The sequence below is a fragment of the Canis aureus genome, chromosome X, assembly GCF_053574225.1.
Source record: "Canis aureus isolate CA01 chromosome X, VMU_Caureus_v.1.0, whole genome shotgun sequence".
In the NCBI taxonomy this organism is placed as follows: domain Eukaryota; kingdom Metazoa; phylum Chordata; class Mammalia; order Carnivora; family Canidae; genus Canis; species Canis aureus.
This window is the reverse complement of record NC_135649.1, coordinates 58,489,908-58,510,588: the sequence shown is the minus strand read 5'-3', so window position 1 is coordinate 58,510,588 and position 20,681 is coordinate 58,489,908. Positions and strand designations below refer to the sequence as shown.

The following is a 20,681-nucleotide window of genomic DNA, read 5'->3' as shown; positions in this document are numbered from 1 at the left end:
AATGAGTATATATCACACCAAATACTTAAGCATGACCATCATTAATGAACCTTCAATACTAGTTTTCAGTTCAATTTTATAGATAGAATTTACAAAAAAATAAAATGCACAAGTCTTAAGTGTGTTATTCTATGAGCTTTGGCAAAAACATGCACCTGTTTAAGACTTGTGAAAATATAGAACATTACTGTTACTCAGGAAGTTCCTTCATGCCCATTCTGAGTTATTTCTGATGCCTCTCCCCCATGTCCCCACCCTTTCACCAAAAGGCAACCACAGTTCTGAATTTTTACACTTCAGATTAGTTTGACAATTCTGGAAATTCATATAAATGAAATTATACATTATATAGTTTTATAAAGTTTTTTTCATTCAGCATAATGCTTTTTATGTCAACTTTTGGTTTCAGTTGATTTTTCCCTCTATATTGTTAATGTAGAAGTTCATTGTATGAATATATCATAGTTTATCCTTTCTTATGTTGATAGATATTCCTATTATTTCCAGTTTAAGGAAATTATGAGTAAGTTGTTCTGAACATATTTTATGGAAGGATTTTTTAAGAAAATTCTTTTAAGAGCAGCTTTAGGTTCACAGCAAAATTGGAAGGTCGGTACAGAGACTTTGCATATACTCCCTAACCTCGCACTTGCATTGCCTCACACGTTATCAACATCCCCCACCAGAGTGGTACATTTGTTACAATTGATAAACATATATTGATATATCATAATCACTCCATAATTTACATTATGGTTCAAACTTGATGTTGTACATTCCAAGTTCAGACAAATGTGTAATGTGTATCCAGCATTATAGCACAGAATATTTTCACTGCCCTAAAAATCCTGTTAACTTAGTGAATATTTTTCAATCTTAGTAGGCATATATTTTAATTTCTTTTTGGAAATACCTGGGAATAAGACTGCTAGTGAAGGTGCATGTTTAATTTTATAAGAGTCTTCCAGAACTTTTCCAAAAGTAACTATATTTTATATGTCAATAATAAATGTACAAAATTTCCAGTTGTTCCACATCATTGCCAAAATTTGGAATTGTCAGACTTTTCAATTTCAGTTATTCTGGTGAATATGTAGTGGTATCTCATTCTAGCTTTAATTTTGCATTTTTGTGTTAACTGATTATGTTAAACACTTTTACATATAATATGTACTTCTATATGTGTTTTGTCCTTTCATATATCTTTTTTGTGTGTATAGTGTCTATTCAAAACTTTTTTTTTAAAACATGACTGGTTGTATTTTTCTTATTGAATTACTGGAGTTTTAATATAGATATAGCCTGGATACCAGTCCTTTGTCAGGTATTTACAGTATTTTCTCCCACTATAGAGATTGCACATTCATTTTCTTAATGGAATCTTTTGGGGAGTAGTAGTTTTTAATTTTGAAGCAGTCTAATGTTTTTTTTTCTTTTATGCTATTGCTTTGTGTGTCATGTCTAATAAAACTTTGCTTACCTCAAGTTGTGAAGATACCCTTTTATATTTTCATCTAAGTGCTTTATAATTTTAGTTTTTATATTTAGATTTATGATCCATCTCAAAGTATTTTTTATGTATGGTTTAATATAGAAGTTACAGATCATTGTACTTTCCATATGGATTTTAAGTTGTTTTAGTCACATTTGTGGGAAAAGCTTCCTATTTTGATTGGATTGTTTTGGTTCCCTTGTCAAATTTTTTTTTCTGTTTTTGTTTTGTTTTGTTTTTTCCCTTGTCAAAATTTGAATGACTGTGTAAGTGAAGGTCCGTGTCTGACCAGTCTATTTTGTTTCATTACCTGATAGTCAATCATTATGCCAGTATCACACTACCATACTTGGATTCAAATATTAGATTTTCAGAAAGACCCTGTTGAAACTACAGAGGTTAATTCATTGTACAGAACACAGTAATGCACTGACACATTAATTCCCACTGACATATTAGCACCATATAGACAAACTGTTGCTTATTTTGTTTGTATGTTTGTAACTGGAGTAGAATATAGCAGAGGAAGAGGAAGGAGGCAGGTGAAGTCTGAATCCAATCCTGAGATTCTAGTCTAATGTATAATAGTACCTAGCTTGAAAGAAACTATAGTAGAAGAAAATATGAGGTGATATTTCTACGATAATTGGAAAGTCCTTTCCCTATTTGACTCTGTAATTTCCCAGGTGTTTTGTTCTGAGGTGCATCAAATGGCTAGTAAATGAGGAAAAGACTCCTTCTTTAATCATCGTCAAAAATGACTACTTGCATTACTTGTAAAGTAAATAAATATTTTTAGTACTCCTTTCATCTTTATAATAGAGTTAAGTGATTAACACACTGCCATAATACAGTATCATATGGTATTGTATTCTGAATTTTACTATATACCTTAACCAGTGTTTAATATATTTTTATGTGACTAATTAGCATCCTTTCATTTGAGCTTGAAAAACTCTTTTCAATAATTCTTGTAAGACAGGTGTAGGAAGGTCACGTGCTGATGAACTCCTCCTGTTTTTTTTTTTTTTCTTTTGCTCTGAGTCTGTCTTTTCTTCAGTTATGAAGGACAACTTTGCCACATAAAGTACTCTTTGTTGGCACTTTTCTTTCAGCATTTTCAATATATTATCAAAGCTGTTGACTAAGACCCCTCATGTCTACGACATTAATGACTGGGTGATACTTGATGAAAACTTTGGGAAGTCTACAGTGACTGCAGTGCTTTTTGGGGTTCTCAGTGGTGACTCCAGATTCAGTGGTTAGGGACCAGAGCAGGCAGCATTGGTAACATGCTGGTGGTATGCATATGCTTCACCAGTGCCTGTGTAGTCACAGAGGCTCTCTGCAGATATACACATTGTGGTGAGAATCAGAGTCAGCAGCAAGGGCTTGGGCCAACTGTAGGTACACTAGCAGCTGCAGGGGCACTCGCTGTTTTCCTATACTCCTGTAGCCACAAAGTCTTGCCACAGGGATGCACATAGCAGTGGAGAATAATGGCAGCCCTCAGGTCAGAAGAGTGCAGGTATATAGCTGAAGGTTAGCACAATATTATGGACCAGTGACTGAAAATAGGATCATATCCAAACCCACAGCAATTGTGTAGGCTCTGGCTGTCAGTATACACTCATGAACATAGCTTGTTATTGGTGCATGCATGGCAGTGGAAGCTGGTGATAGAGTCAATCCACTAGTGACCAGACACACAACTTGGTGATTTCAGTAATATAGGTCAGTGATTGGAGTCAAGACTATATCCAGATCCACAGACAGCTATGCAGGCCTTGGCTATCTAGTATGCACTTCAGCTGTAGGGGCTCACTCCAGGTGTGTTCATGGCAGTGGAGGTTAATAGGAGGAGTTAGATTGGCAATGTACAGGTGTACAGCAGCAGGGGATAGTGCAAAGTCAAGTAGTGCATGATAGTGACAAGAGTCAGGATGAATCTGAGTCAACCAGCAACTGTGGGGATCTTGGCTGTCCATGCACACTTGGGCAGCTATAGGAATTTTCCACAAGTATGCACATGGCAGAAAAGGCCAGTGGCCGGAGTTAGGATGGTGCAGATGCACAGTTGCTAGAGGCTAGTCACAAGTCTGCTCACAGTGATGGAGGTCAACCGTGGGGTCTAGACTGATGTCTTGCATGACTACAGTTACAGAGGCCAGGGCTGGCTGCTGTTATGGATATGGGCTCCAGCATGAATAGGGACTGAGCTGGCTGTCATCTGAAAACATGAAAATAGTGGGGCAAAAACTTCAGCAACAAAATCTACAGGGAATACATGACAGCTGTGCTTGCTATTGTTTTCTTCAATGCTAAAAGCGGCTGAGCTTTCTGTTGGTGTCTGTGATGAGGTGTATGGTGATGAAATTTGGGAGATGTACAGCATCTGCAAGAGATCCTTAGTATTGAAGTGTTCTGGGGTTCTCTGCCAAGCAAGCCACTAGGAACCAATGTCACTCCTGTGTGGCTGACATTGGTAGTCCCTGTCCTTCTTCCTTGTTCTTAGCCATCTCCGGGTGTCTCAGCTTTGCTGTTATCTGTGTGGAATAGAACTGAAATGGATTCTCCATATAGTGCCCCAATGGGCTGAGGAAGATCGTCACTGCCCGCTTTCCCTTTGTTGGCAAGGGGAACTCTTTTGAGCTAGGACATTCCTCTTGGCAGTGAGCAGTGCTGACCTAGAGGATGAGGTGATAAAGACTAAATTAAGTTATTCTTCTACCCATTTTGTGCATTTATTGTCAGGTTTTTTGTTCCATTGTGTTGGTAGAGCTACTTAAGTAGACTCCTCTATTCTCCTGGACTATTTTCATTTGAAGATAGCTGTCCAACTGTTTATCTTTGTTGGGGAATGGAGGTTGTGGTCTTCTCTGTCATCTAGGTGACATCACTCTCACTCAACAGTTTTTCATTTCAATGTAGTCCAATTTATCTGCAGTTTCTTTTGTCACTTGTTCTTCAGATATCATAACTAAAACTTTGGGTTAGCCAAGTCACAAATATTTACTTCTATGTTTTCTCCAGAAATTTTATTGCTATAGCTCTTACATTTAGCTGTATAATTCTTGTGGAGGTAATTTTTATAAACATTGGGGATAAAGGTAGGGAGATAATTGTCCAAATTTATTTTTGAATGTGAATACCCAGCTGTCCCAGCACTATTTCCTGAAGAGACTATTCTTTCCCCTTCAAAATTTATCAGCACCCTATTTAAAATAGACCATAAATGAGAGGCTTATTTCTGAATACTCAGTTATTTTCCATTGATCTGGATGTTTATTCATGTGCAACTACACATTATAGCAATTTTTGAAATTACAAAGTATGAGCCCTTTATTTATTTATTCTTTTTATAAAAGATTGTTTTAAAACAATTTTTGGTCCCTTGCTTTTCCATGAGTTTTTAGATAAGCTTGTCAGTTGCTGTACAGAAGCCAGCTAGGATTTTGAGGCATAGTGTTTTGAATCTGTAGGTCAACATGGGAGATTATTGCCATCTTAACAATATTAAATCTTAAAAAAAAAAAAAACAATATTAAATCTTGTCAGTGAACATCAGTATATATTTTCATTTCTTTAATTATCTATCAATCTATTTGTAATCTTTTTTAATTAAATTTTATTTAAATTCTAAGTTCATAATACTATGGTAAAATAGGTTTCAGATATAGAATTTACTGATTCATCCCTTACATGTAACACTCAGTGCTCATCACAAGTACCCTCCTTAATATCCATCACTCATTTAGCCTGTTCCCCACCCATCTCCCACTGTCAACTCTCAGTTTGTTCTCTGAAGTTAAACTTTTTATGATTTGCTTCCCTTACTTTTTTCCTCCTTCCCATATGTTTATCTCTCCTATTTCTTAAATTTCACATGTGAGTGAAATCATATGGTATTTATCTTTCTCTAACTGATTTATTTTAGTTAGCATAATACACTCTAGCTGCACTCAAGTGCTTGCAAATAGCAAGATTTCATTCTTTTTAGTGGCTGAGTAATATTCTCTTCTAAACACACACACACACACACACATACACACACACACACACACACACACACACACACCTCATGGCTTCTTTATCCATTCTCAGTTGATGGAGATCTGGGCTTTGTCTATAATTTGTCTATTGTTGATAATGCTGTTATAACATCAGGGTGCATGTGCCCCTTTGAATCAATATTTTTGTGTCCTTTGAGTAAATACCTAGTAGTGCAATTTCAGGGGTGATAGGGTCATTGTTTTTTAACTTTTTTTCCTAGAGAGAGAGAGAGCATGTGCGCATGCACACACACACACACACACACACACACACACACACCTGAGTGGGGTGAGGGGCAGAGGGAGAAGGTGAGAGAGAATCCCAACCAGTCTTCACACCCAGCAGAGTCCAATGTGGGGCTTGATCTCACAACCCTGAGATTATGAACTGAGCCCAAATCAAGATCAGATGCTTAATGAACTGAACCACCCAAGTGCCCCTATTTTTTAAAATTTAATTCCACTATAATTAACACATAAATTTAAGGATTTATATGGTAGATTGTTCTGCAATATCATTTGAGTGGAAAGATAGTCATAGTGTCAAGAGAAACCTAGAATGGCCTATAAGATTTAACCAATAAAATTGTAACTCAATTGTGTTCTGGAAGCTGGAAACAATTTGGTTTAACAGAGGTTAAAGTAGGGACATTTCAATGGAAAAGAACAATATGAAAACAGGAATGAGCATGACACGTTGATGTAACAATTAAGAAACTGACAAGATAAAGCATGAAGTTCCAGTTGGAAATACATTTAATTCATTCAGTAAACAGTTGATGAACATCTATTATAATCCATGTACTCAGTTTAGGTAAAAGAAATACAAAGAGCATAATGATATGATACTTACCCCTTGAGCGTCAAATATTACATCCTCAGTTTCCTCATCTTAAAATGAAGGGATTGGATCAGGTGTTATTTAAGGTAATACCCAACCTAAATAATATCTGACTCTGCTTTTAAAAATCAGCCTATTCATGCATATATGACCTATGCAATATTTATAACTGCACTTTAAATGTAACATATTGAGTTGAGATATTTATCAGGGGTAAAATATACATTTGATCATGGGTATGTATTTTTTTTACCTATAGGTTCTTTTTCAAGTCATTAATATTGTAAGATATTTTGCTCTGTAATCATTTAAACCACTCCTTTACCTGAAGGCAATATTAGGCTTAATTATCTTACTTATTCCTTGGAAAAGTTAGAAAATTGCTTCTATGCCCTCGTACTCACCAACAATAAGTATTTATGTAGCTTTGGTATAATACTTAGAATTGTGTTAAGTGAAGGAGATTCAAAGACTTATATATAAGCTACAATTCCCACCTATGAGATTTACTAAGTAAGTAGGTGGTTTATTGGGCTATTATTTATAACTCTTTTATTTAAAGTTTTCATTTCCTTTTTTAAACTCTTACTGATGTTCAGAAATGAGTTTTGTGTTATATCAAAATATTAAAGGGGTACCTGGGTGGTTCAGTTAGTTGAATATCTAATTCTTCATTTCAGCTCAGGTCATGATCTCAGGATCATGAGTTTGAGCCCTATGTCTGAATCTACACTCAGCATGGAGTCTGATTGATATTCTCTCTACCTCTGTTCCTCTCACCATTCTCTCTGTCTCTCAAATAAATAAAATAAATCTTTAAAAAGATGTTAAAATTCAGACAGTTCAAATATTTAAAGGAAATGACAATATAGTCCCTAAAAGCATAAATAAAACATATATAAAAATCTCTACCAAAAGTTAATTTTAAAATAAAGCTATAGTTAATAGATATTTATGGAGGTCATGATAAATAAATATAATATTTAGCCTGTTTCCCTGTGGGTGAGATTCTTAGTGATAGCTTATTTCTTTTTAGGTTCTTCTGCCTTTTCAAAAATTTCCATGAAATTTTCCATTTCTTTTCAAAAATAAATGAATATTTAAAATCTATTTTTTACTTTTTCTTATTCATCTTCACATTGCTTACACCACAATTGAGAGGACCTAAAAATTTAACCTAGTTTTATACTTTGATACTACGTAGTTGACTCTAGAATCAACCAAATACATTTTTCATCCTGTTGATGAGTCATGTAATATATTTCCCTGAATACAAATACACATACATAGGTATATGTGTATATGTATACATATATATATTCAGTTTTTGAGAAATGAAAATTATGGCAATTACATATGAGAATTGAGTTAGAGATGTTAATATGGGTTTCATGAATCTTGTTTCTTTTCTTCTTGTCTAGTGCAAGAATGTGAATAAAATCTGTCATTATATAATTGCTCTGCCACCTGATGTTATAGGACCAGAAACACAGATTACAGAATTTCTTACCCCTGAAGAGGAAGTATCTAGGGTGCAAGTGGTAAGCAGTTTTAAAAAAAAGACTTATCATTAATATTAGGCATTTGAAAAAAATTTAAAATGTCAATAAGATGCTTTCTAATTTAACACAGCAATTACTTACGTGCTTTTGACTTCTTTCAATGTTTCTCTGTATACAGAATATATAATGATGCAATCACATTGTTCTTTTTCATATAGTCATTATCTTAATTTTAAGTAACAGCCCCATGTATTATTGAATTTTTAAACTGTGGCTTATTTAATTATTCAGTTATTATCTGATTATGTAGGTTACCATCAATTTTCAGGTTTTAGAAGTAAAGCTGCTGATATTATTATCTTTGTAAGTATAATATATTGCAAATATTCAAATAATTTTCTTGAATACATTTTTATGATTCTGGTTTTTAAGCAAAGTTTTCTAAAAAAGTGTTACAAGGAATTTTCATCAGTTATATTCCTATGATTCTGATTATGGTGACAGAATGTACAATGTTTTAAGAATATTCATATTATCAAATTATCTACCAAAAGAATTCAAATTAAAACCTATATTTTAACCAGTATTGGATTACCCCTCAAATATGAGCATTTATTTATTTATTTATTTATTTATTATGAATATTTTATTTATTTATTCATGAGAGACACAGAGAGAGTCAGAGACACAGAGAAAAGTAGGCTCCATGCAGGGAGTCCGATGTGAGACTTGATCCTGGGTCTCCAGGATCACGCCCTGGGCCAAAGGCAGACGCTTAACTGCTGAGCCACCCAGGCATCCCAGATTTTTATTTTTTTTTTAAATTTAAATTCAATTAGTCAACATATAGTACATATTTAGTTTTAGTTGTAGTGTTCAATAATTTATCAGTTGCGAATAACACCCAGTGCTCATCACATCATGTGCCCTGCTTAATGCACATCACCAAATGAACCCCCATCTCCCATAGCATCCCTCAGTTTCTTTCCTGTAGTTAAGAGTCTCTCCTGGTTTTTCTCCCTCTCTGATGACTTCCCATTCAGTTTTCCCTCCCCTGCCCTATGATTCCTCCCCCGTTTCTTATATTCCATATATGAGTGAGACCATATGATAATTGGCTTTCTCTGATTGACCTATTTTGCTCAGCATAATAAACTCCAGTTCCAACCATGTTGATGTAAATGGTAAGTATTCATCCTTTCTGATGGCTGAGTAATATTCCATTGTATATGTACACCACACATCTATATCCATTCATTTGTCAATAGACATCTGGGCTCTACCCACAGTTTGGCTATTGTGGACAATGCTGCTATAAACATTGGAGTGCAGGAATGCTTTCAGATCAATACCTTTGTACCTTTGGGATAAATTCCTAATTGTGCAAATGCTGAATCATAGGATATCTCTATTTTTAACTTCTTGAGAAACCTCCATATCATTTTCCAGAGTTGCTGTACCAGCTTTTATTCCCACCAGCCATGTAAGAGGATTCCCCTTTCTCCAAATCCTTGCCAACGTTTGTTGTTTCCTGTCTTAATTTTAGCTATTCTTACTGGTGGAAAGTGGTATTTCATTTTGGTTTTGATTTGTATTTTCCTGGCGCCAAGTGCTATGGAACATTTTTCATGTTTCTGTTTTCCCTTTATATATCTTTTTGAAGAAAATATCTTTGCATGTCTTCTGCCCATTTCTAGTTTATAAGTTTCCAGAAATGCATCCATTTCTTCCAGATTGCCTAATTCTTTGGTGTATATTTGCTCATAATATGTTTTTAAAATTTTGTGTATTTTCTTGATATTGGTCATGATCTCTCCTCTTTCATTCATGGTTTTATTAATCTGGGTCATTTCTCTTTTCTTTTTAATAAATCTTGCTAGGGGTTCATCAATCTTATTAAGGCTTTCAAAGAACTAGCTTATAGCTTTGTTGATCTGTTCTACTATTCTTCTGGTTTCTATTTCATTGGTCTCTGCTCTAGTCTTTACTATTTCTCTACTCCTTCTTGAGAAGGTTTTATTTGCTGTTCTTTCTCCAGCTCCTATAAGTATAAAGTTAGCTTGTGTATTTGAGGTTTTTCTAACTTTTTGAAAAAGGATTGTATTGCAATGTACTTCCCCCTTAGGACCACTTAACTGTGTTCCAAATGTTTTGAACAGTTTTGTTTCATTTTCATTTGTTTCCATGAATTTTTTAAAAATTTTTCTTCATTTTCCTGGTTGGCTCATTTATTCCTTAGTAGGACACTCTTTAACCTCCAAGTGTTTGCCTCCCTTCCAATCTCATCTTGGGATTGAATTCAAGTTTCAAAGTACTGTGTTCTGAAAATATACAAAGAATAATTCCAGTCTTTTGGTACTGGTTGAAACATGATTTGTGACCCAGTATGTGATCTATTCTGGAGAATGTTCCATGTGCACTTGAGAAGAATGTGTATTCTGTTGCTATAGGATAGAATGCTCTATGAGCATCTGTGAAGTTCATCTGGTATGCTGTGTCATTCAAAGCCCTTGTTTCCTTATTGATTTCCTAATTAGATGATCTGTCCATTGCCATAAGTGGGTGTTGAAGTCCCCTAATATTATTATCAATGTGTTTCTTTAATTTGGTTATTAATGTTCATATAGTTGGCTACTCCCAGGTTCGGAGCATAAATATTTATAATTTTTAGATCTGCATGTCAGAAAACCCTTTAAGTATGATATAGGGTCCCTCTTTATCCCTTACTATAGTCTTTGTTTTAAAATCTAATTTGTTTGATATAAGGATTGCTACCCCTGCTTTCTTTTGTGGTCCATTAGCATGATAAATGATAAATGATTCTCCACCCCTCACTTTCAATCTGGAGGTATCTTTGAGTCTAAAAATGAGACTTTTATAGGTATCATATGAATAGGTTTTGCATTCTTATCCAATCTGATACTCTGTGTCTTTTGATTGAAGCATTTAGTCCATTTACATTTCAGAGTAACCATTGAAAGATATGAATTTAGTGCCATTGTATTACTTGTAAAGTCACTGTTTCTATAGATTTTTTTTCTTTTTTTTTCTGTTCTATGTTACTTTTTGGCTCCCTCTTCACTTATAAGATCCCCTTAATATTTCTTGCTAAGCTGGTTAAATGGTCATATATTCTTTTAGTTTCTATCCATCCTGGAACTTATCTCTCCTTCCATTCTGAATGACAGCATAACTAAATAAAGTATTCTTGGCTGCATGGTTTTCTCATTGAGTACCCTGAATATATCATGCCAGCACTTTCTGGCCTGCCAGGTCTCTATGGATAGGTCTGTTGCCAGTCTAATGTTCTTACACTTTTAGGTTAAGAACCTCTTGTCACCAGCTGCTTTCAGAATTTTCTCTTTGTCTCTGAAATTGGCAAGTTTCACTATTACATGTCAGAGTGTTGATCAATTTTTATTGATTTTGAGGGTTCCACTCCACCGCTTGGACTTGAATGCCCGTTTCTTTCTCCAGCTGGTCTTCTGGGAGAAGGGCCTGCTATGCTGATCCTCAGGTTTCTTTGCCTTAGTGGAGTTGCACAACCTCTTGCCAGAGGGCCAAGCTCAGTGTAAGCTGGTTCTCTGTGTGGCTTTTGTTCCCTGAAGGCTTTCCTGGACTCTTTAGAGTGTGAAAATAAAAATGACAATGCCCTGATCTCCAGCCCTGGAGCTGAAAGATTATGGTGTGTGACAAATTCTGCAGACTCCTACAATGTGGGCCCACTCCAGTGTTCCCAGGGAAAGTCAGAGGTTGCTGTGTTTGTGTGCTTTGCATCACCCCAGCACAGAGTGTTCACCGATTTCTTGTGTCACCCCTTCTGCTCCCTCCCAGAGGAAGTCAGAGCATTGCCCCATTTCTTGTCCTTTATAGGGCCCCAGCCTGGAAAGTCGTCACTGGATCAGGCTGCAGTTCCTGGTTTATGGCAAATTGAGCTGAGAGACTGCTCTTGAGAGATAGCTGACCTAAACCAGTTTCACTGCTCCAATGCTTGGGAACTCTTCTGGCTCAGGCACTTCTGTTTTTTTCTGTAACTCTGGGGATCTTGAGACCACATTGTCTCACCTGGGATTTTTGCACCACTTAACCACTAAGCAACTTTCAGGCAGGGACGTCTCTTACTGGAGCAAATTTCTAAAGGTTCTGATTTTGTACTTCAGGGCTATATCATTTTCCTGTAGCCAGCTTACACAGGCTCCTTCCTCCCCATTTATCTTCCACTATTTCCAATTAGTTTCTCTTCTCCACACACCTACCTTGCAAAAATGTGGTTGCTTTTCTATTTGTAGAATGTTGGCTATTCTTTTCTTAAATCTCAGGTTGAATTCATAAGTATACAGAATGATATGATAATTATCTAGCTAAATTCAGGGAACGAGATGAAATGAGGTGCCTTTCTCTTCTGCCATCTTGCCTCTCTTCTTACCTGTATTGGATTTTATCTCTTTTCTTTATCCTACTAGATTGTAAAATCAAACCTCATTTTTGTTTGAGCATGTGCTTAATTGCTTAAACATTTTTTCTTATACGTTATTCGTGTCTCTATTTTCTACATTTATCATTATTATTAGAGTTAATTGTTTTGAATTTGAAAGTAATAACTTCTCATTATCTGAAATGTGAAAAATATAGAAAAGCATTTGAATTGCTTTAACGATTAACAATATTTGTGTATTTTCTCCCATTGTTTCTTCTATTCATATTTTACTTATACAATTGTGACATACACAATTGTGTATATACACATATATGTGTGTGCATGTGTATGTGTGTATACACACATAATATAACTTGAACATATGAATATAATTATCTTTTTCATTTCTGGAATTCAAATTTTTTTCATGTTTTTGCTATGTTACTACTATATATACTTCTTTGACATACATAATTGTGAATTGCCACACATAAAGTATTTTATCAGTCTTAGTTGATTAGGCATGAAATTACTGGTCCAATGGTTATGAATGTTTTTAGTTTCTTAATATATGTTGAAAAAATTGCTTTCCTAAAGAGTTGTATCAGTTTACACTTTTATTAGCAGCATGCATCCATAGCCATTTCATGATGCTTTTACTGTTTAAACAAATAGAGTTATGCAGGTGACAAGTAGTCATAAGTATAATCCTGGCCACCTTTGTTTTTCTTACAATTAATGAGGTTAAGTGTTTTTCATTATATTTATTAGTCATTCTTATTTTTTTTTAGCTGAATTGATTTTTCATAACCTTTATCCATTTAATCCCTGGGTCTTAGTGTTAACTTATCTGCATTTTATATTACTTACATGTAAAGAAATTTATTGTAAAGATTTTTATAATTCATTTAGGTCAGGAATTTTTAAGTTCAGAAATAAGCCTGAGGATTAATTTCCAATGAAGCCAGCTAGCATTTTTTATGTGAATAATTTTAGCCCAATCATAAATCATTGCATCTGTCTTGGTATTTATGTGAGTTTCCAGTTCTTTTGCAAAGTAAGTTAGTTATGGCTAATAGCTCACTTTTAAACAAAAGGAAAAACAAACTTTAGGCTTACTCCAACAGAATAATTGATTTAACATGATATTTTTTAAAGCTATAATTTGAAGTAATCTTTCAAATGTGTGCTTGTATTTACAGGATCATTTTAATTTATTGCTAAGTCTTACTTTATTGTTATCTTTGTAAACATAACAAAATCATTATTAGGGTTTCATGGAAAACAGAATCTTGGAACAATAATTACCTAAAGAGAGGGAATAGAGACTTTTTAAAGATTTATTTATTTGAGAGAGAGAGAGAGAGACAGCACGATGAGGAGGGGCAAATGGAGAGGGAGAATCTCAAACAGACTCCATGCTGAAAATGGAGCCAAAGAAGGAGCTTGATCTCATGATCCTGAGACCATAACGTGAGCTGAAACCAAGAGTCTGATGCTCAACTGACTGCCATCCCAGTGCCCCAAGATAATGATTTAAAATACAGAATTATTTGGGTTGAAATAGTCAGTTAATGACTTGAAAAATGGATAGACCTTTAAAATAGAAACTGTTATCTTTATTGTTCAATGTATCAATGATGTAATTAAACTATAAACACATACAAAAAATATATTTTATGTTGATGGTGAAGTATACAAAGTAATAATTTAAAATATTGAATAATAATTTGACTCTCAGTTGTAGAGATGGGTAGACTTTTAACTTTGATGTGCAAAATATACAAATCCAAGCATGTTAGGAAATAAACTTCATAAATGATGAAGGGAATAAATTCAAACGATAGTAATAGAGTAATAGAAATAAGCATAAAGATTAAATCGTTTTCTTGAAGTCCCTGCTTTACCACTAATAACCTAGATGTAAACTTAAATAAGTCATATTTCCTCTCTAAACCTGTTTCTTATTTGTAAAATTCTGGACTTGGGTGAGTGACAGCAGAGGTCACTTGCAATTCTGTGACTCTAATATCATTTCATAGACCTACAATTTTAATTTCTCCTGTAGTGCCCTTTCAAAGAAATCATTATCTATTGCATATATTCTTCCTAGAGATTAATTTTAATGGAAATGGATTGAGTATTATTGATTTTCATTAACATGTTTGTTTTGTAGCTATAGATTCAGATATGTTGGGGGTAGGGAGAGAGTGTTATGAGTTTGAAGGAAATCAAATCAAATTCATCAAACTGATTACTGGTAAGGCACACTTTAACAAGGGAGGCCAGGTTTTGAAGAGCCTGAGCCTTATACAGTTTGGGAGTCCCTCTTATATATATAAATATATATATAAAACTACACACACACACACACACACACACACATATATATGCAAATTGAAATTTAGAATGAGAAAAATCACAACAAATATGAATTTGTAAAATTTGAAAATATTACAAGCCTAAAATACTTTTCAGAGCCTTGGAATGGGCTTAAATAAGTGAGAGGCACTAAAATTTAAGCTTCATTGGCTTCATAGTAAATCTGTCTTTTAGATTAGACATGTTTTTCCCTTTGTATACTTCTTTTTGGTTCTATTCCTTATATTTAACAGCTCCTCTAACTCCATGGACACAAGTAATGTGAAAAGAGAAAACAACCTTGGAGATAAAACAGTAAATACTATATAGATATGTATATAGATATGATTTTTGCATCAGAAAAAAATGTCCCTTCCTCTTTGTCAGCTGCTTGAATTATTCTTGCTATTTTGTATTAAACACTGGCCACAAAATTGCAACCTCTTTGGGATGGGTGAAAATTTTATGAGATGCTTTCACTTTAAATGGCTAAAGAGCCTAACCACATATGTGAGGCAATGCTAACCTCAATTGGAATAAGTAAGAAGTTTCTCATCTGGAACCAGTATTTCATGCCCATGGAGATATACTGGTACATTGACATCATCTCTACCAAAAACTTATCAAATTCATCTTTCATCTAAGATGCCTGTTCAATATGCCTTTCATGCACTTAATATGTAGATAATTATGATTATTGATTTGGTCAAGGACTGTGAAGACCCAAACGTTTTCATCATCATATCCCATGAAGTCTTATACAATCTGAGATTTGTATTGTATGCTATGGTGCAGAATCAGTTTTCTCTGTTTTTGGCAGCCATCTAAAATGTCTTTGCAACATTGAAATGCTGTGAGTATTCAATGATACCATAGTTAATTTTGAGATCTATCATGTTTCAAGAAATTGTGACATCTATGCCAACTCTTGGTTATTAGCAATCAAAATAAAAATTAAAGACATAAAATTTAATTGTATCCTTGAAATATAACATACAGCATTCTAGTTAATAGATATTGGTATAAAGCAATATTTCCTGTTGAGGAAACTGACTAGCAGTAGAAGAAAGCTGCCCAGAATGATTAGATAGCAAGAAATTCAGTCTTTATGCTTTACAGAAGGATAAATCCAAGAAATAACTGTATTTATCTTAGCTAATAGAAAATTTAGCATTTTTTAACATTTAAAAACCCAATAGTCTACTTTATGGGCTCTCTGTTATAAAATATGTCAATAGTGGAATCATTTCCAAGTGTAAGAAGTTAGAACAGAATTATAAAATACATATTTTACGTTGAAATATTACATGACTACAAGGTATTTTCATGGTAAGTATGGATCATCTAAAAAGAGTGTTTTGTATTTCCAAAATATGTTATTACAGTACATTCTGAAAATCTATCATTTAGTTTAAAAAAGTGGCTTAGTCCTTCTACCCTCCAAAACAAAGTTTCAGATTCTATTTCCTTGAGGAAATTGCAAATAATGAACTATGTTACAAAATTGTCCAGAGTAAATAGTTCACCTCTGCTCAGTAGGAGAAGCCTAAAACTACTTGGCTAACATCTTACTTTCACTCAAGTGGCAGGACCCAGAAGATAAAACCAGGAACCCTTAGACACTAGGCTTGCTGTGTGTTCTCCATGGACCATTCTTTAGTAACCCTTTGACCAATGACTTTGATAGGCTTCCAGAAGTAGCTGCTCTGGGTGGAATAGCTGTGCTAATTTATCCTCATCAGGAAGGTTTACAAGAGCTCAGCTTTAAAGAAGGAAGTATAAATTTAATACAGAGTACCTGTCTTTTTGTGTCCCTTCTTTTTCCCATTCATTTTCACTTCTTTACCACCGTCTCTCTCAGTTGCTCTAAGCGTGATATGGTCAGTTATTTGTCTATTCTTAGCCTTCCTCTATGAATATTTTCCCCCAATGCTGTGCGAATGCAACAGTAAATGCAAGTTCTATAATGAAAATTTAAAGAATTTTTATAATTCTAAAAATAAAGATGGATTTTCATACATTTTGTTTTTTTGAATTAAGAAAAAAGATGATTTCAGAGGCACCTGGATGGCTCAACTAAAGAACATGCAACTCTTGATCTTGGAGTCCTGAGTTCTAGTTTCACATTGGGTACAGAGATTACTTAAGTAATAAAACATTTTAAAAAGATGATTTCAAATTTACCATGTTCCATTCAATTTTTTAAAATCTCCATATGTAGAAGTATCCAATATTTATATCACCTCATAGTTTACTTTTGCATCTATAATTTCTTTTGAAATGCATACCATAATTTCATTTGGTCCTCAGAATAACTCTGTGATACAAAGGGCAGAAAATATTTTCATATTCAGTTTTAAAATTAGAAAATTGAGACCCAGATACATTACACCACTCTCTACCACTGCTTGTCATTACCATCTATCAAATTCTGTTGAATTGTATTATTTGTTTATTTAATCATCTGTGATTGTCTGCCTTTGCTCAAAAGCTAATCCTAAACTTTACCACTTCTAAAGGGAATTTATCTTTAAACTGTCCTTTATCCAACCACTTTTCAATCTCAGCTTATGGCCTCATACCCACTTTCAGAAATAGTGAGTCAATCAATTATGAACTTCCTGGGAATACCTCCACTTATTGTGGACTTGGTATTTTGCACCAATCTTCCAGATGAAAACAGCCAGAAAAGTTTGACAAATTTTAAAAAATCTCTAAGGCATTAGAGAGCTAACAATCAGTTTAAAAACATGAGGGCCAAGATCTGGGAGAAGATTGAAACCAAAATCAATGCAAAAAAGAAGAAAATGGAATGCTATTTTCAAAGAGTGAACTGAAAGTGCTGAAGGAAAATAACTGCCAACTTAGAATTCAATTTCCCAAAACAAAAAATCATTCAAAAATCAAATTTCAAAGTGAAATTAAGACTTTTTGGACAAACAGAGCTGAGAATTTGTAACCAGCACACTCAACTAAAGGATGTTCTTCAGCAGAAGAAAAATGTTTCCAGAAGAATGCTCAAAGACGCAAAAAGGAGTGAAGAGCAACAAAAATAGTAAATCTGTATGTAAATACAAAGGATTATTGACTGGATAAATGATAATAATAACAATAATAGTAATGTGGCATTTAAAATATATATAATTTAAACACATTACAACAATAACAAATAAGGAAGGAGTAAATACGTAGAGTTAAAGTATTCTAAGGTCCTTGCACTATCCATGAAGTTAAAAAGTGCTTTGATAAACTATGTATGTTTATGGTAACCACTAAAAGAACAATAGAATAATGTGTAACTATCAAGCAATAGAAGGGAAAATGGAAAATAGCAATCCAAAAGAAAGCAAGAAAGAAAAAGCAAAGGGAAGAAAAAAGTAGGCAGAAAAAGTGGAAATCAAGTAGTAATGTGGTAGATTTAAATCCAAATATATCAGTCATAGTATTCAGTGTAAACAAACTAAATATCCCAATTAAGATAAAACAAATGTTACACTAGGCAGAAAAATCCCAACGATAAGCTGCTTAAAAAACACATGCCTAAAATATGAAAATATGACATGTTTGAAGTAAACTGATGGAAAAAAAGATGCCACGCAAACAATTACCAAAAGAAATTTTGAATATCAGACCAAGTAGACCTTAAGGGAAAAAGGATTATTGAAAGTAAAGATGGATATTTTACAAGATAAAAGTTTATGCTGAGTGAAGTAAGTCAGTCGGAGAAGGACAAACATTATATGTTCTCATTCATTTAGGGAATATAAATAATAGTGAAAGGGAATAGAAGGGAAGGGAGAAGAAATGTGTGGGAAATATCAGAAAGGGAGACAGAACGTAAAGACTGCTAACTCTGGGAAACGAACTAGGGGTGGTAGAAGGGGAGGAGGGCGGGGGGTGGGAGTGAATGGGTGACGGGCACTGGGTGTTATTCTGTATGTTAGTAAATTGAACACCAATAAAAAATAAATTAAAAAAAAAGTTTACTTTGATCAAAAAGGTAGAACAGTTTTAAATTTGTATGCAAATAATTATGACACAGCTTAAAAATAAATAAGCATAAGGTGTGAACCTTTTTAGCTTCTTGTGCTCTCACCTTTAAAATGACTCTTAGCTACACTGGCAATCTTATTTCCTCCCCTCCAGTCATGGAGAAGAACATGTTTCTCCTCCTTCCTAAGAGTGATCCTCTTATCTTCTCATGTCCTCCAGCACCTTGTTTCTATTCCTTTTCACTTACCTTGACTTTCCTTCTCATCTGCTCATTCCACTCTATCTAAAGTCACACTCAAATCTCACCCATCTCCCCAGATGAAATAGTTCTTGTTTCTGTGTCTTCCTTGAATTATTTTATTGCCTTTCTCCTTCACTGCTAAGCCAAGATTCCTAAAACGACAGTCCATGTTAGGGATCCTTTACAGCCCACCCACTATTCAACCTGTAGAAACCAATCTTCTGCCCTCAATACTCTACTGAAACTTCAGGTCTCATGTTTATTTATCTTCAACATTTCACATAGTTGGTCATTGCTTCTTTGAAACTCTTTCTTCCATTGGCTTTTCTGGCATCATACTCTCTGGATTCTTCTCTCAATTATCTGGTTGTTTCTCAGTGTCCCTGTTTGGATTCAATTTTTTTATTCCATAAATGTTGCTATTCTCCCATACTGTGTAATAAGTTTTTTTTCTCAGCTCCCTCTGCTTCAGTCTTTCTCAAGTTATGATTATTTGACTACATACATAAGAAATATTTAGAAGTTCTTGTAAAAAATGCGGAATTCTGAACTGTGCCTCCATACCTTCTGAATCAGAATCTGTAGGGTTGGGGCTTAGGAATGTGAATTTTTAAACAAACTCTCAGTAATTCTGATGTATGCCCATATTCAATATGCACTGTCTTCCCTTTACCTAAGGAGACTCTGGTGGCTTTTAACTATTATACATATGCTGATAATTTCCAATCTTTATCTCTACCTGGACTTTTCCCTCAAGTCAAAACTCAACTATGATTAAATTTTTCTGTCTAGAAAAGAAGGCAGAAAGGTGATTTGGCTAAAACCTATAAAGTTCTAAAATAGATAAATAATATGAAATTTAATTATTTAAACTGCAAAGAGTACTGCACTGGGAGTCATGAGACTTACATAGTAGTCTTGGTTCTATTAATTAATAGCTTTGTGATCTTTGTCAGTTAACCGAACATCACACAACTTCAAATTCTCACTTGTAAAAATAAAGAGATTATAATAGATAAATTTTAAACCATGTAACACTGGACAAGTTATTTAACTGCTCATAGTTTCCTCAAAAGTATAATGGAGTTAATTATACCAAATAAGATTATTCTAAGGATAAACTATTACATTGAACACTTTTGAAGTATTCAATAAAAATGAGAGATAAGACTATTTTTTAAAGATTTACTTGTTTATTTTAGAGAGAGAGCTGGAGCAGGAGGTGCAGAGTGAGAGGGAGAGAAAAATCTCAAGCAGACTCTGTGCTGAGCTGGATGCAGGGCTCCATCTCAAGACCCAGAGATCACAACCTGAGCCAAAACTAAGAATCAGACACTTAACTGACTGTGTCACCCAGGCACCTCAAAGTAGCACTATTATTATAAAAAGAATCCTAGTAAATATTCTAATACTTCATTTTAAGTTTTTATTTAAGTTTCAGTTAGTTAACATACAGTGTAGTATTAGTGTATTACATAGGGACTCAATATCTCCATACAACACCCAGTGCTTATCAAAAGTGTATTCTTTAATCCCCATCACCTATGGAACCCATCCTCCAATCCATCTCCCCTCTGGTAACCATCAGTTTGTTCTCTATAGTTAAAATTTGGTTTATTGATTTGCCTCTCCTTTTTTCCTCCTTTTCGTATTTATTTTTAAAATTCCACATATGAGTGAAATTATATGGTATTTGTCTTTCTGATTGTCTGATTTCACGTTCTAGTTCTGTCCATGTCATTGCAAATGGCAAGATTTCATTATTTTTATGGTTGAGTAATA

General features: G+C 34.2%; 1 protein-coding gene across 3 annotated transcripts in view; it reads left to right on the top strand.

Annotated features, from left to right (window-relative positions):
* LOC144307621 (uncharacterized) overlaps nucleotides 1–20,681 on the top strand; it is a 290,432-nt gene that overhangs the window by 214,782 nt on the left and 54,969 nt on the right. For all 3 annotated transcript variants that reach the window (XM_077887550.1, XM_077887548.1, XM_077887549.1), the window contains exon 9: nucleotides 7,807–7,926. In XM_077887550.1, the coding sequence (XP_077743676.1) occupies nucleotides 7,807–7,926 (120 nt within the window). The remainder of the gene's footprint in view (nucleotides 1–7,806; nucleotides 7,927–20,681) is intronic.